Below are 24,258 nucleotides of genomic sequence, written 5' to 3' on the forward strand. Positions count from 1 at the left end.
TTTGGCCAAGCAGGTGTCGAATTGCACACCGCGGTCTTTCCCTGGCAGTCAGTAATGCAAAAGCTAAGGTGTGTGGTTACTGGTTGGTCTGTCGGAGCGACTGGGGTGAGGACTCTTCTGTTTGGAAAGCATATAATGTACTCGGGCAGTACATTATGTGATAACTCCTGTGAGTCCCTTGGGCCCTTTGGGGAAAGAACCTGGCTGTGAGTAAATAAAAAGTAGAGATTTACTATATTTGCAGTTACATATGTGCACCTGTCATTGATGTCCCCTGCTTCCCAATTCACAGGTGCTGTGTGAACCACACGTACTGTGTGAACATGCATAACCAGAGACCCTCTAAGCACCCACCGTGTGACCCCCAGCACCCACTGTGTGGTCTCCCCCGCACCCACCATGCCTGGCTTGACCAGTCTGTGTGTGTTCAGGTGCACACGTACGTGCACACAGTTTCTAAGTGGAGTGTCCGTACGGGGCTGGACATTTGGACAAACACACGAGACAGCCTGGCTCAGCCCACAGGGCTGTGGCACCCCACAGGGCTCAGCCCCCAGGGCCGCCTTTGCCCCGTTACCCTGTGAGCTATACGCAGAACACCGTGTGGGCCTCCTCCCTGAGATGGCACCTGTTCGGGGTTTTCTTGACGCTCGTGCTTTCACAGCTCTCTTTGAAGCAGATGTCCTGGTGCACCTTGTAGACTCTCTTATACCTGTGTCACAAGAAAGTTCTGTGAAGCCAGAAACTAGAGCAGGATGTTGCCCAGCTGCCTCACCTAGGCTTCACGGGCCCACAGTGACTGACCGTGCACGTGTTCGAGGGACAGGTCATTATTTTCTAAATAAAACTTTATCTCACGTGGATGTAATAAAGTGTCCAACATAAAAGTCATATAATTAAAAAAAGATTGACTGCCCTGAGGCATAATGTACATAAGATACACCCATTTTAAATATGCATTTTGAGAAATGTGGGCAAAAAAATGATATTAAGACGTGAGAGGAGAAATTTCAAGCACGTGTTTTGCTGAAGCCTTGATACAGTACGACTTTTCTGTCTTAGGGGAAGTTCTTGGAGAAGTTTGAGAGCCTTGAAGATGCAGGTGCTTGCCACGGACAGTGTAGACTCCAGCCCTGCCTCCCATTTATTAACTAGTCTACTTGGAGTGTGTGTCTGGAACTTAGGCCTCAGTTTTGTGTGAAATGGGAATTATTCGTGTTACCTCTCACAGATTTGTAGACAATAATGAACAGGAAAGTGTTTGTTGTTAAAGCTCTCAAATGTCAGAGCTGTTGGAAAGGGAGATCCAGGGAGTTTGATGGGCAGACCTCCAACTCATGTTCAGTCTAGGAGAGCCCTTGGGACTTAAAGCCTTTGGTTAAGTCTTACACTTGTGGCCACCAGGGAGTAACAAGATCTGGAGTTAACCCCCTAATACGAACAACTGGAGAACATGGACAAAATGTAAGCAGCAGTTTTCAGATGTTAGAAAACATACAGTACAAGACTGTGATGCTTGAGACAAGGGACACATGAAATGAGCCCTGTAACCCCTGAATTCAGTCTGGAGGCATGTTTTGGACTGCACTGCAGGGTGGCGGTGGGGGGGAGGGGTGGTGCACTGCAGGGTGGTGGCAGTGGGGGGGGGGGGGAGGCGCGCGGGAGCCAAGCAGTGGTCACACTGAGTTGAGGGAACAGAGGTGAGAATTGAGGAGGTAGAGGCAGCTGTGGTCTGTGGGGCAGAGCACTGGGGAGGAGGGAGCTATGTAGAGGACGAGCTGAAGCCTGGAGAAGGGTCCCTTTGAAAATTAAGCTGTGCACACGTGTGGTAGAGTCCCCTGAGGCTGGGCAGGGGGAACTACCGAGAAGCTGAACAACTGAGCTAGAGCAATCTTCTATCCATAAGATAGAAGCTCCAGAAAGACCATGGTTTAGAAGGAGGGAAAATGAAGACAAATCACCCTAAAACAGCCTTCAAAAAGATCAAACTAAAATCAGCTGCCTTGTAGAACATAACTAAAGGTTCTTGGAAATACACACAAAAAAAAACTTAGCACTCAGTAACAAAGTGCACAATGTCCGGCATCCAACAAAAAATTACAAGACATTCAAAGACTCATACAAAGTATCAAGAAAATGTGACCTGTGAACAACAAACAATAATTGAATAGAAAGACACTCAGACGGGAGTGCAATGGCAGGAAGACCAGACAAGGACCATAAAACGTGTCACAGATTTGCTCCCATACGTTCTGTGATCCGAAGGAAAACAGAAGCAGTGAGGGTGGAGAGGAAAGACGTGCGAAAAGACTAGATTGGATTTCCAGAGATGACGAAGTGAAGATTTTGCTGAGTGAGTGGGATTGATGGCAGGTGAGACCGTGCAGAAGGAAAGATCATGGAGCTCAAAGGCACAGCCGTGGAATCGATCTACAGTGAAGTAGAAGAAAGGCTGGAAATGATGAAAAGCACCTTGGGGAGCTGAAGGGACTATGTCAGTCTAGCACCTGCATGATTGGAGTCACGGGACAGGAGAGAAATGGAGGGACGGTAAGGATACCTGAAGAATAAGGGCCCGAACCCCAGAGATACAAGAAGCCCAACAAACTCCTGAGAGCAAACCATGTACACGAGCACGTCCAAATGCAGCACACTCAGGTTTCCCAGAGACGGTAGAAGAGACATAAAAGCAGCCATGGTGGGGGGGGGGGGGTCACGTCACACTGGGGGAGAAGAGTGAGTGCAGCCTGGGGCGCCTGGGTGGCTCAGTCTGGTAAATGTCCGACTTCGGCTCAGGTCACGATATCCTGGTTTGTGAGTTCGAGCCCCGTGTTGGGCTCTGTGCAGACAGCCCAGAGCCTGGAGCTGCTTCAGATTCTGTCTCTGTCTCTCTGTCTCTCTGTCTGCCCTCTCCCACTTGAGTTCTGTCTCTCTGTCTCAAAAATAAATAAGCATTAAAAAAAAAAAATGAGTGCAGTCTTCCTGAGACCACGCAAGTCACAGTACAAGGAGGCGCCGCTCTAAAGCGCCAAAAGGAAAAACACAACTGTCAGCCAGGAATTCTACATTCAGCAAATACATCCTTCAAAAATGAAGGCGAAATAACCCTTTCCAGACAAAAGCAGAGAGAGTTCACCGCCAGCAGGCCTGCACTGTAAGAAGGGCCACAGGAAGTTGTTCAGGCAAATGGTGCCTGAGGGCGTCTTGGGTCTGTAGGAAGGAATACCAGGCGCTGGGGATGAACATGGGAGGGAGCACAAAAGACTTGACTCTCAACGGTTTTTCAAAAGGTAACTGTCCTTTGAGAGCCGGCACACCATACTGTATGGTTCCGACTGGAAGTAAAACGTCTGGCTACGGTCGTTGACAGCCCGAGGGGAAGTGAGCCTGCGGTAGCGGGAGCCTTCCATTATCCTGAGCTTGTGTGGCAGCGGTTAAAGGTATGTTGTGCTGAGCTGAAAATGCATATTGTGAGTCCCACAGGCGTAGTCACCACAGAACATTCGACCAAGCAAGTATTATCAGTGAACCAACCGCAGTGGTAAAACAGAATCCTAGGAAGTAATTGGTCCGAACGTAGGCAGGAAAAGAGAGGAAAAGGAACAGCGATCAGATGGGACAGATAGAAAACGCACAGCAATACGGTGGATTTACACCCAGTCACGCCGGTCATCACGGCAACATGTAGCTGGTGTAAACACCCCAGTAAAAACCAGAGGCGTCAGACTGGATGTAAAGCAAGACCCCCACGTGCTGAACACGAGAAAGTCACTTCCGGACATGTGGTCAGGGTGAGAGGATGGAGAGCTGTTGACGGGCGGGTGGGCCTAGCAGGCACCGGTGTCTCTGGCTCAGTTGGGAGACGGGGGCGCTGCAGGTTAGGGCTGCCGTTCCACAGAACCAAACTCAGACGGTCTGTGCGCATGGATCCACGCGCGCCAGTGCAGCTCAGCACGCCTGTGTGCTCCTGCCGTGTGCGAGGCCTGGCTTCCGGTCCACGTTCAGAGCAAACCTACCTGGCCTTCCCGCATCCCATCCAGAGTGATCTTTAGACACGTAACCAAACAGGTCACTCCTCCGCTCGGCATCCTCGGTAGCTCCCGTTTCAGAACACGTGCCAGCGTCCTTCCAAGGGCCTCCAGAACCCTGCTGGGTTCCTGCTGGCCCACCTGACCACCACTTCCCCTGGCTCCCCTCCAGCCCCACTGGCCTCCTTGCCGGTGCTCAGACAGGCAGACGTGTTCCTGGTTTAGGGCCTTGGCGACTGATACTTTGACTTTCTGGAATGTTCTCCCCTCAGGTATCCCTCACCCCCTCCGTGTCTGTTCAATGTCGTGTTGCCACGAGGCTTCCCGTGACACCCTGTGTGATGCTACAGCTGGCCCCTCCCCGTCCCCCAACCCTGGCTCTCCTGGCCCCACCTGTTCATCTTTTCCCCAGCCCTACATAACATGCTCCTGCTGCTGGTGTCCTGTCTCATCGAAAGTGGAAGGATGGCGAGGGCAGGACTTTGGCCACTTCTGCTCACGGGCATGTGCCGAGTCTGTTTGTTAACCAAATACATTGTAAGTATGACCCAAAGGGCCACAGGGTGTTAGCAAGAAAGGTCCTGTGAGATGAGCCGGGCCAGCTCTCCCTCTGCAACCCATTTTACAGATGGGGAAGCCAAGGCGTGAACGTCATGACCTAACGGCAGGACGGAGACGTGCGTTCTCCTGTGCGGTTGCTTATCTTTCCTGGGGGCTCGGAGGCAGAGAGGAGGGGACGTCATTTCCTGACACCGATGTACATGTTGCCCTGCCGTCCAGTGAGGGGGTGGGGTGATGCCACTCAAGGGTGCGGGAGAGGAAGGTCCGAGGGGTCAGGAGCCAGGGGACCAGGGTTCCCTGCACGGACTCGACAAGCTATTCAGCCGTCTGCTTCAGCTTCCTGATGTGTTACATGGAGGGAATGGGTGCAAGCCCCTGTGTGACCTCGACCCCCAGAGCTCCTCGGGGCTTCTAAGGGTGGGCGAGCTGGGCTTTGTGAAAGCACTTCTGGAAGCCGGGAACTTTCCACAAATGTGGTGAGAGCAGGAAAGAAACTTACACGTGGTGGCAGGCTCCTCCTTCCCAGACGGGCACGGCCTTGGTCTCGGAGAAGAGCCTAGTGCAGGGCTGCGGCACCTTGGTGCAGGCTGCCGGCACAGAGGGAGGGAGAGGGCCGAGGCTTGGCCCTGAGGTCGCACCCCTCCCACAAGTGCGGGGTTGCCCTGGCCCCTGGCAGCCCCAGGCTGTCGGCTCTGCCCGGCCACGGGGGTGAGCAGCTGCTGTGGAGACTTCGTCCACCGCCCCCCCCCCCCCCACTTCAGTCCCAGATTCTTCTCAGTGGGGGAGGCCTGTGGCTCTTCTCCCTCCTGCTGCCATGTCTGGCCCCTGCTCCCACCTCTGGCTCTGGGGATGCTCCATGTCCCTTGCTTTCTGACTGTCCCCAGCCTCCCCTGTTCTCTGGGCAGCACCCCTCACCCTGGTGCTTCGGAACAAACTGCGCCTCAATATCCCTACCTGGGCACCGGGGTCTGGGGCACCAAAGCTGGGCCCTCATCCTGGCACCTGGAGGTCGGAGGTCCTTGTGGCAAGCCCACCCTGGGCCCAGGGTTCCCATCACAGTTGGCTGTGACAGGTGATTTGAGGCCTGGGTCCCCACAGGAGGGAGCAGCCCCCGACTTACCCAGCTCACAGCGTCTGCCTTTGAACCCTGGGCTGCAGTCACAGCTGTGGGTGTCCACACCTGGCACGCAGGTGCCTCCGTTCTGACAGGGGTTTTCTGAACAGTTCCCAGGAGTGTCTGCGAACAAGCCATGAGCAGTTAGTTGCCGGGACCCCAGAGGAAGGGCTGCCAACATTGCCCCGTGGCTGCCTCCTGCTGTCCGCAGCGCTCCTGGGCCCTGGGGGTGGTCCGCTTTCAAGCGGTCCCAGAGCAGAGGTGGGAAGGTTGGCCTCAGTGTGCTTGTCCCTGACCCTGCACCTCCAGGGAGGGGGATGACTCTGGGGCCCGCAGTGCAGAGACACTCCAGCCCCGCTCCGGCCTGCGGTCCCCGCCGCTGCCACCCTGCACTTGGAGCCCCCTCCTTGTCCTCCAGTGCCTGTCCCCAAGTCCCCAGCCAGCCCTCTGCAGGCCTCCATGCCGGTGTCTTCCCCGGCCTCCTCACCGCGCTGCTGGCGGCTGGAGGCAGAGGGTGGTCCGTGCTGCTGCCCGGGAGGGCCAGGCCCGGCTTTTTCCCTTAGACCTGTCCTTTGTTTTCTTTTTCTTTAGCTTTGTCAAGATACCTGCTGTTTTCCTTTTTAACTTAAAAAATCGAGGAACACGAAAGAGTGAGAACTGTGCACAACAACCACTTCCAGTAGCAGAAGGCCCGTCCCCTCTGCATCTCCTCCCACGCCCCCTTCTCAAGACCTCCTCGCGGCTGGGTGCTGACCGCAGGCCTCACACCTCCCTTGGGCCCTCCTGGCCCTTGGGGGCTCTGTGCTGGCTGGTTCTCATTCCTCACTGTATCTACTCCACTTTTCCTCCTTCCTCCCCTGACTCTGCTCTGGGACTTGTCTTCTTGCCTTTCCTGGTGTGCTAAAGGTGAGTCGTCAGCTTTTACATGAAAGTTTTATTGTTGAAAACTTAGAAATCTATAAAATGTCGAGTATGAAGAGCCCCATGAGCCATCGCTCAGCTTCAGGGATCTTTGGTATCTTGCCAATCTCATTTAATCTATTTCCATTTCTCACTGAAGAATTTTGAAGCAGTTCACAGAAACCATTTCACCTATAAATATAGCAGGTGTCTGATACGTACAGATTTTTATACATTTTTATGTAAGCACAATGCTATTTCTGTGAAATCAGCAGTAGCTCCTTAGTACTGTAAGAAATCGCAGTCCTTGTTCAGGTTTTCCCTGATCATCTTAAAAATGTCATTTCCAGCTGGTCTGATCTAATTAGGAGTCCTAAGGACACACTGCCTTAGTTTGATGTATCTCTCTTTTAATGTGTAACTTTTCGTCTTTCCCCCATCTGCATTTATTAAAGAAACCAGGTCATTTGTCCTGTAGAATCTCCCTCCTGGACTTATTGCTTTCTTGTGGCACGAACTCATCTCCGATCCCCACATTTCCTGTAAGCTGATCATCAGAGAGAGGGCTTGATAGGGTTCGGTTTCAAGTGGTCTTTGCAGGACTGCTTCCCCCTTCCCCCTTCGCTACTCCAGGAGGCATGTGATGTCTCTGTCTCCAGTTTTAGCGATGTGGGGATTGCTCACTGCTTCAGCATCGGCAGCCTGATTAATCCAGGAGAAAGTTCTGATAGGCTCTGCACCTGACGGCTTGAGTGTCAGGAGATCTTGAGTCCCAGTTCCGTGATCTCACTAGGGCCGCATCTAACCCCAACTGTAACTCTTCTGCGTTCCTTGGCTGGAAGGCCTCCTGTGAGGACCTGCTTTCCCTTGCCCACTATCTGGTCACCCTGAACTACAGTCCACATAGGCCAGGCCAGACAGAGGCTTCATTCCTGCCCTTTATTTGTACACTTGCAGAGTAAGCATTGGTCCCCAGCCAGCTCTAAAAGGGACCAGCACATGGTGCTTGCTCTCAGTGCCATCGTCAACTCAGAGATGCTTCTGTATTTGATGGGACTCAGTCTGCAGCTGCCATGAGTCTTCGGTTATCCAGATGCCCCGGTTATCCGTCCTCTGCCTGTGGGAGCCTTTCAGGTCTGTTCTTGTGCTCAGGAGATAAAACCCCAGTTGTCTTTGAAAGCTTGCTTGTTTTACAAGTATGTCCTGGGTATATTTTGTCCATATTCTGCTTCAGTCTTGGAATCAGCCGCTTCTCCAAAGACCCCTGGTTCCTTTAATTGGAGGGTGGCGTCTAGAACCCACGGTCTGGGCGGCCAAGGTGCTCACTGCTCCTGGGGTGTCAGTGCTTCAGGCCTTTTCAGTGGACGGAACTAGGAACTTAGATTTAAAAATAAAAGTAAACAAATTGTGAGTTTATATCAATATTTAGTTAAGAAGGGAGACACAGGGATTTTACTTCTTTGATTTTATATTGTCTCTCTCTACACTGAAAATCTTGGTGGCATTAACATAATTATTTTCGTTATCCCACGGTGTACATGTAACAATTCTAAATAGTACCACTGTTTCTACTAACATTGAGACCATTGAGTACAGCCTTAAATTTCTCTCAATTCTTCTCGTAATAAGAGTTCTTCTTATTAAATATATCCTTCTAGGAATGAATAGTCAGAAGGCTGTTTTTAAAATCACTTGAAATGATACTTTTTTCCTGTCTGGTTATGCCATCAACATGGTAAATAGGTTTATTTATTTCAGTTTGTTTTCAGTTTTTAGGTGTTGCTTTTTCTGTGTGTCATTTGGAAAAAAAACACTTTCTTCGTTCTAAAATAAAAACTATAAAGATACATTCAGGGAAGTCTAGCATCCACCACCATCCCTTTACTTCCTTGTTCTAATTTCCTTCCTCATACAACCATTTTTGTTAGTTTTATTTCTTTTTAAATATAAGAAAATAGGTGTATTCGTATATCCCTTCCCCACTTTTCTACACAAAAGAGATACTGAAAACACTGGTCTGCACGTTACGTTTTAATAATAGCTTTATTGAGATATAGTTTAAATACCATATGGTTCACCCATTTTAAGTGTGTAGTTTATTAGTTTTTAGCACATTCAGAGATAGGTGCATCCATCGCGACAGTCAATTTTAGAATGTTTTTGTCATTTCAGAAAGAAACCCCACATCCCTTAGCTGTCATCCCCCACGCTACGCTTGTACCCCCGGGCGGTCACCCCCTCTACTCGCCTCTACTCACACCCCCAGTCCCAGGCAGCCGCTGACTCTACTGTCACTGTCGAGTTCCCTATTCCGCACTTTCATGTGAGTGGAACCATATTATATAGAGTCTACTGTGAGTAGCTTCTTTTACTTAGTATGACGTTTTCCAGGTTTACCTACGTTGTGGCCTGTGCCAGTACTTCATTCCTTTTTATGGCCGAATCATGTTCCACTGTGTGGACCACGTTCCGTGTATCCGTTCGCCAGTTGGTAGACATTTGGGTCGTTTCCATCTTTTGGGGATGGTGAATGATGTTCTTATGAGCATTCGTGCACAAGTCCCTGTGTGGGCATCTGTTTTCATTTCTCTCGGGTACATACCTAGGAGTGGTGGAATTTTCTGGGTCATATAATTCTGTTCAGTGCTTTGAGGAACTGCCAGACCGTGTTCCCCCCAGCCCCGCCATGCTGCACCTGTCTTCCCTCAACCTGCTGCACCTGCCTTCCCCCGACGCGCTGCACCTGCCTTCCCCCCACGCGCTGCACCTGTCCTCCCTTCCCCCCCCCCCCCCCCCCCCCGCCCCGTGCTGCACCTGCCTTCCCCCGTCATGCTGCACCACTCTACGTGCCCACCAGCAGTTTCTCCACATCCTCACCGGTGCTCATTGTCATCTTTTCGTTCTAGCCATCCTGCAGGTGTGAGGTGGCATCTCACTGTGGTCTTGACTAGCGTTTCCCTGATGCCTAATGATGTCAAACATCTTTTCGTGGGCTTCTTGGCCATTTGTGTATCTTCCTTCTAGAAATAAGTGTTTAGATCCTTTTGTCTGTTTCTTAATAGGGTTATTTTTTATTCAGGCAAAGTTATTCTTTATATAGTTTGAATACAAATGCCTTTCAGGTATATGTTTGCAGATATCGTCTCTCATTCTCTGGGCTGTCTTCTCCCTGATAACGTCCTTTGAAGCACAAAAAGCTTTACATTTTGATGAGTCCAATCTGCCTTTTTTTCTTTTGTTGCTCAGGCTGTTGGCGTCTATCTAAAGTCTTTTGCCAAATCCAAGGTCATGAAGATTTACCCCTGTGTTTTTTCCTGAGAGTTTTACAGTTTTTGCTCTTAGATTTAAGTAGTTGGTCTGTTGGGTTAATTTTGTGTATGGTGTGAAGTTGAGGTCTGACTTCATTCTTCTGCATGTGGACGTCCAGGGTTCCCAGCTCCCATGTGTCAAAAGCTGTTCTTTCCCCCATTGAATGGTCTTGGCCTCCTTGTTGAAATCAGTTGACCACAGACATATGGGTTTATTTCTTGGCTTTCAGTTCTGTTCTGTTGGTTATAAGCCTGTCCTTGTGCCAGTATCACACTGACCTATTACCGTTGCTCTGTGGTAAGTTTTGACGACGGGGTGTATGGGTCTTTCTGCTTTTTAAAGATCGTGTTTGTTATTCCGGGTCCCTTCCAATTCCATATGGAATTTAGACTCTATACACCATGTCCACAGGTATTTTATGGCAAGCTTACGGAACATGGCAGTGCGCAGGCCTGTGTGGAGCCCGTGAGCCTCTGCCGGCTACCCTCACCCTTTGTGATCGGGACACCAGGCTGCAGAGACTGACTGATGTTCGCTCCTCTCTTGGGCAGCTGAGGCCCTACGCCTGCAGTTCATGCAGCAGTGGGATTTTTCACCGGGGCACTGCCCACTGTAGCCTCATCTTGTGAAGTCAGCCCACTGAATCCTGAGTTTATTGTGACCTACGCACCCTTTAACAGAGGTGGCTGTTTTGAACGGGGTGGGGAATGGGTATGGCTGCACTCTGGGGTGGTGGCAGTGGGAGGCTCCTATGTGATGATAAGTCACAGAGTAAAGAGGTGTAAGTTCTGCCCTTGCTGCTGTCACCCAAGGATGGAGACTGCCTGCCTGTCTCTGGTATGCAGGGGATAAAACCGGGAGAACCCCCAAATCCTGCTGGGGTGAGAATTTGGAGAAAACAGGAAGAATTTGACTAGCCTCAGTGGCCACTCCAGACCTCTGTAGGGGCAGGTTATGATCTTGGGGATCCTCCTCCTCTCCATGAACTTCCCCTGGGAGCTCAAAGGTGCACCCCTAACCCGGAGAGCTGCCTGGTGAAGAAACACCAATCAAGAGTGTTAATTGTAGTCTTTGGGTGTCTAGGGCTCTCTGGGGATCCTCCTTTCCTTGAGAAAGAAAAGTCTAAGAGCTTCCGGAGAAAATGAGCAGATATCCTACAAGGAAACAGGAATAAGATTGACACCCATTGACAGCAGTGCTGGACAGATGACAGGGGACTAATGTTTGAAGAACTGAAAGGTAGACAACCTTTGAACCTCGAATTTTATACCCACTCAAATTGTCTGTCAAATGTGACAGCTACTAAGAGCATTTTCAGGCATGTAGGGCCAAATCCCAAGTGCTTTGTGGGACTCCACAAGATGGTTATAGACTTAAAAACATTTTTTTTTTAATGTTTATTTATTTTGGAGAGAGAGAGAGAGAGAGAGCACGAGCAGGGGAAGGGCAGAGATAGAGAGGGAGACACAGAAACCGAAGCAGGCTCCAGGCCCTGAGTTTCAGCACAAAGCCTGACACGGGGCTCGAACCCACAAACCATGAGATCATGACCTGAGCCGAAGTCTGGCGCTCAACCTACTGAGCCACCCAAGTGCCCCTGGTTATAAACTTTTATAGAAAGACAGAGGACCAAGAACAGCCAACACTGAAGGTCGGAGTGAGTGGGTGGGCCCTGAGGGATAGCATGCCTTACCAAAGATAGCGCCATTAAAATCGTGGTGTTGGCTTCAGGAAGGCAAAACAGTGGAACAGAGCGGTGGACCCAGAGCCTTTGGTCAAGACCAGTGAAAAGACGCTTGACCATATCCTCATTCAAGACACAAATCCAGATCCCAAGGGGTGTGCCTCATCCCCATTCCACTGGCAGAATCTGGAAACCCTGCCAGATCAGTTTTAGAGAGACTGGCTTAACCACACTCTTGATCATAGCTGGAGGGAGTATGAACTCACGCCCCCACTTAGAAAACAGGTTCGCACTCTTGGGTGACTTGGGCTTTCACAGATCCCAAGCCCAGCGTTTCTACTCTTGCACGTGTGCCAGGGGATACATGTAGGAACTTGATAGTGATGCTGCCAGTGACAGCCCAACACGACCCAGGTGCCCTCTGGGCAAAGAGTGGACAAGGCTGCGGCGAATTCACTCGTGCGTGAATGAGCTGTGGCCGCGAACGACAGCTCTGACCGACCTTACTGACAGTCCGGGAGGATGTGCACGGCAGACACCTTGTAACTAAAAAACCTCAACTGTTGAGGCAAACATGGGTATGTGTGAGGCCCCCTCCCCACCGCCCACCCTGCAGCAGAGCAAAGGGACTTAACACGGAGTCCAGGGGCATGGTTAGCTGGGAGTACAACAGCAAGATACAGGTTACTGTTCGTGTTCTAGTTCATGGGTCGGGTTCCACATCTAAAGGTCACTCATTATCTTAGCAAAAGGTAACTTATTAAACTAAATAAAAGGGGCTGTCACGGTCCCCAAATAGGTGTAACAGGAACCAAAAGCCACAATTAACTTTGCACACCTCGGGATGTTAATGATTTTTTTTCCTGTTGATCACCTGAAACCTCCTTTTGCCCCTCCCCCGCCTGCCTGCGTGGCTCTCATTAGCAAACACTGCGGATTGCAGTGACATCCGGGGCCAGCTTGAACCCCCGCCTTGAGAAGGAGCGGTAATTCACGTCTCTCTGGTTCCAGAGTTTTATGAAACGCAGCGTCTGATATTGAAAAGGGCTGACTAACACAGACCCTCTGATGACACGGGTGCTTATGTCACTTACAAAACAACAGCAACATAATTTTTACTTTACTCTGGACCCACCTCAACTAATGGGGTCATGCAGACCACCCTCTCGGGGCTCCTCGGGCTGAGGGCAACTCCAGGCACACACACCCTCTGGCGCAGATGCCCTTGATGTGTGCGGGTGTCCTTGGGTCACCCGGGGCAGGCCTGCAGGCGAGACGCACCCTCGGAGGTGGCGTCTCGGGCACTTGGCTCACCGTTCCCGCCTTCCTTGGGGTCTGGTTGGTGGGAGGGCCCAGCCTGGGCCTGTGGTGTGACTTGGGAGAAAGGGCCACTGGGTCCTGCAGGAACGGTCCCCAGAGGGACCCAGCCCCAGGGGTTAGAGCGAGGAGGAAAGGTGGGGCCGGGGTCTGAGTTTGGGTGACGGGCGTGTGTCTCGTAGCTGTCCCGGCTGCCCCTCTGGGACTTCTGCACCCTGCTCAGCACGGTCCTCTGGAGAAGCAAGGGCTGTGCTTTCTGTTGCGGGGGAAGGGGCTGTCCCTCCAGGGCAGGCCTGGGTCGTTTGGGTGAGTGTGCTCCCAGCCTGTTCTCTGGACACAGAGATGTGGGTGCCGCGGCCCGTGTGGTGAGCTTTGCCCACCCTTTCCAGGACGGGGTGTTTGGCTGCTCCTTGGGCAGCTCTGTGTCTCCCGCTTCTTCCCTGTGGGCGGCCCCCTCCTCACCTACGGCCCTGAGGCCCCCTAAGGTGGTCAGCTCTGAAAGTCCACTCCTGCTGACTTACTTTCCGTGTCCTTGTCGCTGCTGTGTTCAGGGAGCTGGAGGGCCAGGCCGACCTGCTCAGGCGCCTGCTTGGGGGCCTCCTCCGTGTTCTCGAGCTGCGCCAGAGCCGTGGGTTCTAGGGGAAACGAGAACGCCCCGGCGTGCTGACCACACAGCCTGCTGCCTCGTGCCCAGGATTGTTCTTGGGTGTCCTTGAGCTGCTTCTCTCCCTCAGGGTGCAGGGATGGCCGTGGCGAGCGCTCGGTGCCCACTTCCCTGCTGCCCCCTCCCCCACTTGGGCAGAGTCCCACGGGCCCCTGCGCTCCCTCCAGCAGGAGAGCTTTCCTCCCCGCCCTGCTGAACCTCACAGCTGCTTTGGTGAAGGTCACCGGTGGCCTGAGGCTGGGCCGAATGTCCTATCCAACCCGGTGGCCCCATCCCTCCAGGTGGCTGATGCTGTGCTGTCCTTCTGTGGTCAAATTCTGCTCTCTTCTCTCTCCACCCCTGCTTCTGGAGGGCTGTGGTGCCTTCTCCACCCCCATCCACCTTCAGGCGGACCTTGTACTTGGCCACCCCTGTGTGCAAGTCTGCTTTTCTGAGGGGTCCCTGCCTGTGTGCTTAATGGCTTTAGGAGGGTGTCCAGACGCAGCCCAGCCTGCGCAGCTGCCCAGACACCTGCCCGGGCCCTTCCTGCTCCTGGTTGCTGTGTGCAGCGAGCCATTCGGCTGCTCCTCTGCTGGCCGCCAGGGCTGCGACACCACCCGCTCATCACTCTCCCTTTTGTTCCCTGGCCCAGGAATGTCTGTGTTGGTTGAAAATCCTCACTAAACTGGTAATCAAGTTCTCTGCCGGGGAATCCATGAGGACGGGCCCTGGTTTACAGCGTCCTGAGGGCCTTCGGGGCAGGGCAGCCAGTGGGCGTGTGGCTCCTGGCCTGCTGTGCCACAGTCTTGGGGAGGACCTGTTGCAGACAGGTTCCTGGCCACCTGCTCCTGCTGAAGCACGTGAGAAGGGGCCAGGCCATCGGGGCCCATCGCCCACGCCCTGTGCTGCTGGGGCCCTGCAGAGAGGCCTGCCGGCCTGCCACGGGTGATCCCACCCATCCAGGCCGAGCAGGATCTGAACCCAAGGCTCTGCCTGGAACACGGGACACGATCTCTTACTGTGGCGGAGAGGTGCAGTCTGCTGACTGTAATGTGCCTGCCGTCACCTGGCTCCTTGTTAAAAGACTCCAGCTGCACAGCTCTGGGTGGGGCCCTGCACTTCTAGAAGCCCCCAGGCGAGGCTGGTGTGCTGGGAGCAGCAACGAGTTAGATGGCGTCACACTCCTGCTTAGTGTCGCAAGCCACGTGGGGACTCCTGAAGCAAGGCCAGCTTCTGTGCCTCAGACCGACTTGTGCCCCCGAGCCCTGCCAGCAACCTGCACTTCAGCTCCAGGTCAGGAAGGCTCCTGTGAGCCTGTGCAGGTGTGAGGGCCTGGCCTTGTGCCAGGTCCCTGCTGAAGGTGGCGTCAGGTGTCCGGGTTGGGGGTTGGGTGGGGAGGGTTGTCCTTAAGCTCTCAGGGTGCTGGGGACGAGGGCCGGATGAGGTGGCAGTGAGGCTACAGGGGCTGGCTGAGGCACTCACGTGATCTCACGGTGACCGATTTGCCAGGTGAGCCACCGAACTTGGCACTCACTCGCCCTCTGCCGTCCACAAGCTCCGAGAACCTGCCAAGGGAGTCACCATGCGTCACCACTGTGGGGCTTGTGGCTGGGGCCGCGCGCTCCGGGTGGGGGCGGCTGAGGCTGCACCTGGGGGCCGGGGTCTGTGCTTCGGGGTCGTCACGGTCACTGAGCAGGTGCTCCGGCAGGCGCACGGGGGGCGGTCTGTTTCTGAGCACCCGTGGATGGAGTCCCTCCCTGTGCCAGCGTCTGTCAGCGCCGTCCCTTGGGGCTGCAGGTGGGTGGGAGGAGCGGGTGGCTGCACAAGGCCTAACCCTCCCGGCCCCTCGGAGGGGGAGGACTGAGGAGGGGTGTGTGCATGCCCGAGATCTCGAGGCAGGCTCACGGCTTTCCGAGAAGCCCTGGGCCCTGTCCGCGCCCACCCCCGCCTCCACCCGCTTCCCGTCCCAGGGCTCGCGGGACAAGCTGTCCTGGCCCACCTTGGGCCCAGGCTCTCGCTCTGCAGGGCACGGCCAGCCACTCAGACCTGACGGGACACCTCAGTGAGGCCCCCACCCTGCACACGCCCAGAGCGGGAGGACGAGGCGCCTCCGTGGGTCCTTGTCGCCTGACTGTGCCCTTCAGCCCTCCCTTGGGCAGGTGCATGCAGCCGTGCTGGGTCTGAACCTCTCGGAGCAAGCGTCCACCTCCTGCGTGGTGCCCGCGTGTCTGCTCTCTGGGGCTCTGTTCTGCCTCAGCCACTGTCCACCCCACTGTTCTTTCTTCTCCCTTCGTTGCCCTCACTGCAGCACCTGTCCGGATGTACCGTCTTCCTACAGCTTGAGAACGTGAGCAGGGTTGTGAGGGACCTGGGCGACCCTGCCGGCCACGTCCTCCATGTGGCCTCTCTGAGACTCTGCGTTCCTGAGCTCTTCCCACCGTCCATCTGTCTGGGCCTCCCCCAGGCTCCCCTTCCTGTGGCCATCCTGGGCCTCTCTCTCTCCCATTCTGTCCATCGGCTCCTCATGGGTGAGGCCTGGCTGCACGGCCACGCCCCGGGGACAAGGTGAGGAGCAAGATGCTTGTGTCTCCAAATTCCTAGTGTACTGACCTTGTGCCAGCCGCACACAAGTCCTTCCTCCCCCACCGATTTTCACAGCCCCAATTCTCCTGCGTTAACACAGTCCTGTTTTGAGGTTGTCTGTCTGATGTCCGTGGGTCAGTTGTGGTCTGTGCTGGGAGAGGGTCCTGGGGCTGAGCCGTCTCCTGGGCCAGGACGCCACTCCCCAGGGATGGCAGCCCAGGCCGCTGCCCTGCTGGTGGCCCACGGGGAGCACCAGGGGCCAGCCTGCACTCACCATGGCCCCATGGGTCCTGAGCAGACCACGGGGCCTCGTGTGTGTGGCCGTCCCCTGCCCCCAGCCCTGGTAGGGCTGCACTCACAGGTGATGATGTAGAGGTGAGCAGGCTCGCTGTGCAGTTGGTCGCCCTCTGCGCTCTGCACGGCTGTCACCGAGAGCTGGTACCGCCGCCCTGGCAGCAGGTCCCTCACCGTGTAGGACGTCAGCCTTCCGTTGGGAACGTAGCGGCTTTTGGTGCTCTGGCTGGTGGTCACGTTGATGACGTATGCCTCCAGCAAGGTACTTGGAGTGGGGGTGTCCCAGACCACGTGGGCAGAGGTGGCCGTGACTCTGGCGGCGGTCAGGTTTGCTGGTGGCAGGGGCCCTGATAGGCACAGAGCAGGGGAGGGAGGTGACGGGGGCCGGCGGGGTCTCCTGCCACCGCCACGTTTACAGATCTGACGTGGATTGCCGAAGCCTCGTGCGAAGCCAAGTCTGGTCATTACGGACAACCTTGTGGTCCTGAAGGATGGTGTGGAGGGGTGTCTGTAGCAGCACGTCCTCCTGCCCGAGATGCACCCCAGAATGCTGCCCGGTGCACCCACGGAGGCCCCCATGCCTGCGCGGCCTGTCAGCGTGTCCTCCTTTTGATCCCCTAAGCCTGGCCATATGCACCTCCTCCTGGGACACATAAGAGGGGCTGGGCTAGACAGGCAGGGAATAATGGGCCAGGGTCCCAGCCTCAGGGTCAGTGCCAGGACTTGAACCTGTGATCACCCTTGCCCCATGGGCCATCCGTATGCCTCCCCGCTGGGCAAGGCCCCGCCTAGACCTTCCGTCCTCACCACGCATCCCCCGTGTTCACTGGTCCCCTTGTGCGTGGACCGCACGGCACTCTAGCCCCCTCCCACACGTTGGGCTGGGAGGGCTGGTGAGGGCCAGGTCTCCTGCCCATGAGACACCATGGAGATCAGGAGTGGACAGCGTGTGCATTCACCGGTGTGCCCCTCTGGCCTTTGGCTCGTGACTCCCATCCGGTAGGAGCCCAGGAGCATCCGGGTGCCGGGTGAATGCGCAAGCAGGGGGCTTCCCGGGAAGGCCGCCTTCCCTGGCACTGGAGGGGAAGAGACCTCTGGGGCATCAGGGCCACTTTGGTAGGACTGGGGCTGGAGGGAGGTGATGGCTGGCAAAGTTCCCTTAAGAGCTGAGCTCATGCCCCTGTACTCACGCGTCCACACGTGCAGCGGGGCCGAGGCCAGGCTCTCGGTGGGAGGCTCCTGTCCCCCGAGCCCACTGAGGGCAGTCACGTGGATGGTGTATCTCCTTCCTGGCAGCAGGGCCCTGCGGGAGGGGAGGGGAGGGGGAGAGACTCCATTACAGACTGTGACTCCTCCCACACAGGTGGGGGAAGAGGTGTGAGTGGTCCTGCAGGTGGCCCGGGGGGCCTCCACAAGGACCATATCTGTGGGCTGAGACCTGTGTGCTCCTCAGGTGGGAGTTCCTCCCTGGTCTGTCTAGAACAGGGCAAAGGTCGAGAAGAGCCCACGCCTGCCTGCGGCGGCTGTAGTGCCCAGGCTGGTGTTCAGACAGGAGAGGCCAGAAAAGGGAGGGCCCTTGGAGGTCATTGTGCAGAAAGGGTTGACAAGCAGGCCCCGCTGCCCTCCTCGGGAACGCCCGCCCGCCAGGTGGCCCGCGGCTGGAACTCATGGATAAGAGGACCTCGCTGCCCCCCGACGTCTGTGCGGTCTGTGCGGCGTGGTTCGAGCTGAGCACCCGCTTCCGCCTGGGCATCCGGGATCTACGCCAGGCCCGGGGGGCCCCGTGCCCAGCCCCCGATTAAAACCCCGGGCGCTGCGTCTCTCACAGGCACCTGGTGGTGGCCTGTGTGAGCGCACAGGGAGGGCGCCCGGGAGCTCGGGCCTGCTCCCCCGACTTCTCCCTTCCTGCGCGCCCTACCATTTCTGTGTTGTGAATCCCAGCTGGGAGCGCGGCCTGTGCTGAGTCTGGGGGGGGGCCCCCAGTGACTCACCGAGCCAGGTGGTCTTGGGGACCCTGACTCACCAAGTGCCCACCCGGGGCCCCACGTGTGTTTTTGTGACACTGTTCTTCGGAAGTGGGCAGGATGTACATCAAGCAAGGTCACAGCGACACTTAAGAGACAAAGAGAGCAGAGTCTTGTCTCCGGCACAGCAGGCATGGGAAATACGGTGTTGGGAAGTCCGCCAACTAGAAGCAACGCGGCTCGGTGGTGCAGAGGGGACTGAGTGCTGTGCCCGGCTCGCCTGCCCCGACCCCTGCAGCGCCTGCCTTCCAGACAGCCCTCCCCATGGCCGTGGCCCGTGGCTGCTCTGGGCAGGATGCTGCTGATCTGGCGACATGGCCCGCTGCTGTCGGGTGTGGGCAGTTAGGTGGGCCTGTCCTCTACCAGAGCCGTGTGCACGCTGCAGGCACAGGGACCCCAGGCCGCGGCCAGCTAGTCTTCCTTCCCACCCTCCTGTCTTCCAGCACCATCCCCAGCAGGTCTCGGAAGCCCCTCTGGCTGGTGAAGGCCCACGGGGCCGCTGGGGGCTGAGGCCGGGGAGTGTGAGCCTTCGCTGCGGGCTGTCCGAGCACACTTCAGTCCTCAGCCGCTCGGAGCTACTTTGTAATTCCGTTTGCATCTGATTTGTAATCATTCAGCATAAGATGGTTCTGTGCCCAGTTTAAGGTTTGACCATATTATTTAAACAGCATAAAAACGTAAAGCAACCGCAGGGGTGCCCTGCGTCTCCCTTTCAGAGGGGCCTGTGTGACTCGGGCCGTGCTGCCCTCCAGGCGGCCCAGTCTCCCTCCTTATCTGTGCGGGAGGCAGCACCTCCCAGAGTTTTCGAGAGTCTCTGCAGCCCCGTGATGAGGCAGGGCGGGCAGGTGCCTGGGGGACCCGGGGCGGGGGGAGCGCACACACACACATCCCTGCTTCTCACGGCAGGCTGGATAGCTGGGGAATGGCAGGGTAAGGACACAGAGGGAGAGAGGAGGAAGCTCTGGGGCCCCGAGGGAAGGGAAGGCCGGCCCTGTGCTCTCACCCGAACGTGAACTTGTCCACGCTCTTGTCCATATCGGTGGACTGGTCCTCCTGGGCCTCGGGATGCCGGATGGACACACGAACGCCGCTGACAGTTGCGTGACGGATCCTGTGCAGAGCCCACCGCACTGAGATGGTGCTGGCTGTCACGTTGGTGACCTCAAGGCCCTCAACGGGGCGGGGTCCTGGGGGGCAATGGGCCCCTCAGCTGATGCTGGCACCTCCTCGTCTCCAGGGGAGGGCAGGGGCTTGAGACAATGAGACAAGGCTCAGGAAGTGTGCTGGGGGTCACAGAGGTGGCCCAAGTGAGGTGCGGGCCCACCTGGGCTTGCTGAGTGCACCCCTTGGCCACAGTGGGACTAGGGGAAGTCAGGCCCCGGACTCCAGCCTGGGGTGGGCGGTGCAGTCAGCTCCACCGGAGGCCTGCAGTCTTGCCTATTTAGACACGTTTGGACATGCACGGACCCTGGGAATCCCCTTCCCCTGTGTCTGTCTGATTTGGTCACACTGACAGTGAACGTTTGGGTGACGCTTGGGCCAGCGGGCATAGAAGCTGGGAAAACTCTGGGCTGCCGCAGGGAAGGGTCTGGGTTCAGCACGGGAGCTGGGAGGGGAGCCCTTGGCTCCCTGGGCAGGTGCGGTGCCCGGTCTGGCGGGCAGTGCTGGCTCTGCCCACCGTGATCTCCTGGGGAGACCCCACTCTGATGGTGGAGGGGGAGGGGTGCCACTTCTTCCTGAAGCCAAGCTCAGGCTGAGCCCACTCCACCCCGCAAGCTCGCTCGGCCTACCTGCCGCCCAAGTTCGCTGTAGGTGCCTCTTGGCTGTGCTTTCCCACGACACACCTGTCCTGAGTTTCTTATCTCATCTCTCACTTGGCCCTCAATGTCCTCAGGGTTAGTGTCTGGCTCGGGCTGGCAGGTGATGTTAGGGCACCCTCCCTTCTCCCGCTAAGTTCCTCTCCATGCCTCTGAGCGTCCTCACCTCCCTCCTTACCCAGCCCGAGTCCCCACCGGTGGGCCATGGCTGTCTGGCCTCACGGCGCTCCTGTGGCCGGCCCCGCCTGCCTGCTTTGACCTGTGCCAGCACCTGGTGTGGCGGGCGCGGAGCCCCTTGTGTGCTGGCCACACTCTGAACCCCTACTGGCTGCCCCCACGGCCCCTCAGTGCTGCCCAAGGGACCATTGCCTGATCCATACTCCTTCCTCCAGCCTCCAGCACCCCCTTCCAAAGTCCCCAGGGTCCCCTGGCCCCTGCCCACCATTGGCTCCTCCCCCGTAGAGCCCAGAAACAGGCAAGCCAGTTAAGGCCCCGAGGTCTCCCTCGGCTAGGTTTCTAGCTACTCTGCAACAGCACTAGAGGCACCCTCTCTGCCCCACCCCCCTTCTCTAGACCTGCCACCAGCAGGCTCCCTCCCCGGCCCCTCCGAGCTGCCGTCTCCCCCCTCAGCGTGTTGGGGTGGCCTCCTGGACGCCCCAACATGCGCTGGCTCGTCACAGGTGCCTTCTCAGGGAGACCCGCACTTCTCCCCTAGCCTCACTCCTAAGCCACCGGCTCTTATCTCTGTTAGCCACTGTCCGGGGAACAGGTTAAGGGTCCCCGTGGTGCCTCGGGGTGCCTGGCCAGTGTGCCTCTCCAGGTGGCAGCAGGCACGTCCAGGCGGGCACTCACGTGTGCGGGTGAGGAGCAGCACCGGCCTGCTGATGTCATTCTTGTTGTTGGCGTTGCGCTTGACGGAGAACACGGAGATGTTGTAGGCTCTGCCGGCTGCCAGGGCCCGGAGCTGGTGCGAGGAGCGGCTCCGGTCCACGAAATCTGTGCGGCGGTAGGCACCGTCCGAGGAGGCGTAGGTGACCGCGTAGCCGTCAAGCATCTGCCTGGCGGCCTGACCTTCAGGTGGACGCCAGGAGATGGACACCCCACTCTCCTCCACTCGCTCCACCTTGAGGGCCGTTGGCGGGAAGAGCTCTTCAGGGTTTCGGTGGAGAACAAGGGAAGGGGGTGGTCAGCTGTCGGCCACGGAAGCCCTGGCCCCCGGTCAGATATCTCACCTGGCGGCTCTTGGGCCTGCTACCCTGGGGGGTGGACGTGGGGCAGCTGCTGGGGGTGGGGAGCCAGCTCCTGTTGCCTGCGGTGGACCTCTTCTCTCAGCCTCTGGCCAGTGCCTCCCAGGTCTCAGGTGTGTGCGCACCTGTGACTGCATTTATGCCTCCCGGAGTATTTTTATAACCCTCCCTGCTTCTTGGGCAGAGCCTGGGTAAGCAGCTGCCTAGACGCTCTGCTCTGGGGGGCCGCTCAGCACTGTGGCCTGTCCCCGGGGGCGCCTGTGCCCTCTGAGGGGTGAGGGAGGCCCCGCCCCCCACACTGGTGCCTCTGCCACCTCACCTTTGGCGCAATCCTTGCCCGTGTAGCCCACTTTGCAGGTGCAGCTGTGGGACCCGTTGCTGGCCAGGCAGTAGCCGCGGCCCCCACAGGGGCTGGAGAAGCAGGGGTCGCTCACTGGGAGAGGGGAAAGTATTGGTGAACACTGGGGTTTTAGCAGCTCTGCCAGCGGGACCCTTGTCCTTCCTGTGTGGGTGTGTTTGTGGGGTGGAGGTGGCTGGTACCATCACAGGCAGGGATTTAGGAAGTGAAGGAGGGGACATTGTCTGACGGGGACTGCAGGGCTTGCTGTTGCTGGAGGTCCCACTGAGGGGCTGGGCAAGTGTGTCTTTCCTCCTGAGCCGGGCTGTCCCACTGCTGCTCCAAGCCAAGGTGGGCTGGCAGGTGGTGACTCGGGGGCGAGCGCGGTGCTGGCCCCTCCTGGGGGGGCAGCTGGCAGCCGGGCATCCAAGGGCCCCAGCCCTCTGCAACCTCCCTCTGCGCCAGGGCTGCGGGCACCGAGCGGACCTGGGCTTCCCGGGCCAGGGCCAGGGTCAGCAGGTTCCCAGTGGAGCCTCAGGAAACAGTGGCAAACAACCAACGTGTCCCCTTATCACCGTCACGGCCACTAACCTTGGTCTTCCGGGTGTGCCCCCGCCCACCCCAAGCCTGCGCGGTGAGATCCCCTGGCCGCAAACGGTCCCGCCATGCTTCCGCCCGGGCCCCCTCCCCACCGCCGCCCTGCAGTGTGTGGATGGCACACCTCCTCCCCAGCACAGCCCTCGCTGCCCTGCAGCGTGCACCCTACACAGTGCGGTGCCGCCGGCCGGGCCTGGCTTGGGGCCTAGAACAGGATAGGCCAGGATGTGCCCCCAGGACACACCCATCCCAGGAGGAGAGCTGAGGTCAGCAAGTTGGGGTTATATCGAAGAGGCGGCTCCAGACGGTGGCAAGTCCTATAAAGGGGGAAAAGGCGGGGAGCGTCTCCAGCCTTGAGGAGCCGTGAGGACTCTGGGGCTGTGGTGAGCTCCGCCCGTCCAGGCTGGACAAGGGGCCAGCCCGGGTCTCCCGGGGGGAGCTGGGGCCGCTGGAGAGGGAGCAGGGACTTGCCCCCACCTCCCTACCTGTCTCGCAGTGGTAGCCGAAGAAGCCCTCTGGGCAGACGCACAGGTAGGCCCCGCCACCGTTCTCACACCGGCCTCCGTGCTGGCAGGGGCTGGAGTCGCAGGCATCCACCTCTGGAGAATACCCAGAGAGTCGGCCAGAGCCGCAAGGGGGTGTCTGGGGGAGGGAGGAGAGGACAGCGGGAAGAAGGGAAGGGGAACCGAGGAGAGATGCCAGGTGGGGGGGCTGGGCAAACCCCCCTCAGCCCTGGGGTCCCTCCCACCAGGGGGCCTGTCCAGCTGGGCCATGGGCCCCAGCCCCTTCCCTCTGCCCTCTCAGCGGTCCAGGGTCTAGGCTTGTTGAAAACAGGTTTGCCCGGGGTGTCCGGGGCATCGCGATCGTGGGTGAGGGCCCAGCCGCTCAGGGGACCCACCCAAGCGCAGCCCCTACCTGTCTCGCAGTGGACTCCAGTGAAGCCTGCGGGGCACTGGCAGACAAAGGCCCCCGGGAGGTCCCTGCAGGAGCCTCCATTTCTGCAAGGCTGCATTTGGCACTCATCTGTCTCTGCAGAGACAGGGGCACTTGTCTGTCTCTGCAGAGACAGGATAGGAGGCTGCGTGGCCCTACATGGGCCCTGCACGGGATGACACAGCCCTGCGTGGGCTCTACACGGGCCTCCACCACACCCAGGGTTCCACGTGTGCCCTGCGGCTTCATCCTGACACCCACCCTCTCCACTGTCTGCCCAGCAAAGGCTCACCCCCAGGTCACTCCAGCATTTCCCTTCCAGGCTTCTCAGGGGCCCGGAGGCATCCTGGGCCTGGCCCTCCCTGGGGCAGCATCAGAGTCCTACCTAAGTGTGGAGGGCACAGGGCTCGTCCGTCAGTGTACCCCAAAGGCCTCTCCCCTCCCTCTGCTGGCTCGGAGCACAGGGCCAGGGGTGGTCAGGGTGGGACTCTCTCCACCCCACCTCCTCTACCCCTGAGGCGGAGGCTGCAGAAGGAGGGGCTGCAAGAGGAGATCAAGGTCAGCTTGTTCAGCTGCGCTGTCCGTCTCCCTGGGGAGGCGGAGGCAGAGATGTTTGTAAACCTCTGTCTTTCTAGAAGCCGGAGAGGCAGGGGTCTGAGGGCAGGCAGTGGTGGGCCCGGCAGCCTGGGCAGGAGGGGCTGGAGCTGTGCCCCGCAGTCTTACTCAGCTCACAGTGGGCTCCTTTGTGCCCTGTGCTGCAGACGCACAGGTACCTGGCAGGAGCCCCCGTGCAGCTCTACCAGCTTCCGAGGGAGGGGCGCCCAGGTGCACGGGCACCAGGAGAGACCCCAAGAATAAAGCAGTGTTGCG

General features: G+C 57.5%; 1 protein-coding gene across 7 annotated transcripts in view; it reads right to left on the reverse strand.

The window, feature by feature from the left end:
• Nucleotides 1–24,258, reverse strand: part of SNED1 (sushi, nidogen and EGF like domains 1) — an 87,709-nt gene that overhangs the window by 3,474 nt on the left and 59,977 nt on the right. For 4 of the 7 annotated variants that reach the window (XM_060624380.3, XM_078450633.2, XM_078450632.2 and 1 more), the window contains 13 exons: nucleotides 23,371–23,484; nucleotides 22,941–23,054; nucleotides 21,841–21,954; nucleotides 21,127–21,423; nucleotides 19,461–19,644; nucleotides 17,624–17,736; nucleotides 16,499–16,780; nucleotides 15,206–15,347; nucleotides 15,039–15,121; nucleotides 13,435–13,548; nucleotides 5,710–5,826; nucleotides 5,089–5,176; nucleotides 629–712 (listed from right to left, as the gene is read on the reverse strand). In XM_060624380.3, the coding sequence (XP_060480363.2) occupies nucleotides 629–712; nucleotides 5,089–5,176; nucleotides 5,710–5,826; nucleotides 13,435–13,548; nucleotides 15,039–15,121; nucleotides 15,206–15,347; nucleotides 16,499–16,780; nucleotides 17,624–17,736; nucleotides 19,461–19,644; nucleotides 21,127–21,423; nucleotides 21,841–21,954; nucleotides 22,941–23,054; nucleotides 23,371–23,484 (1,846 nt within the window). Of the gene's footprint in view, nucleotides 1–628; nucleotides 713–5,088; nucleotides 5,177–5,709; nucleotides 5,827–7,527; nucleotides 7,981–10,684; nucleotides 11,067–13,434; nucleotides 13,549–15,038; nucleotides 15,122–15,205; nucleotides 15,348–16,498; nucleotides 16,781–17,623; nucleotides 17,737–19,460; nucleotides 19,645–21,126; nucleotides 21,424–21,840; nucleotides 21,955–22,940; nucleotides 23,055–23,370; nucleotides 23,485–24,258 lie in introns of those variants that run through there. The other 3 variants (XM_060624384.3, XM_060624383.3, XM_060624385.3) reach the window with 3 other exon arrangements.

This window comes from Panthera onca, chromosome C1 (genome assembly GCF_046562875.1).
Source record: "Panthera onca isolate mPanOnc1 chromosome C1, mPanOnc1 haplotype 2, whole genome shotgun sequence".
Taxonomy (NCBI): Eukaryota; Metazoa; Chordata; class Mammalia; order Carnivora; family Felidae; genus Panthera; species Panthera onca.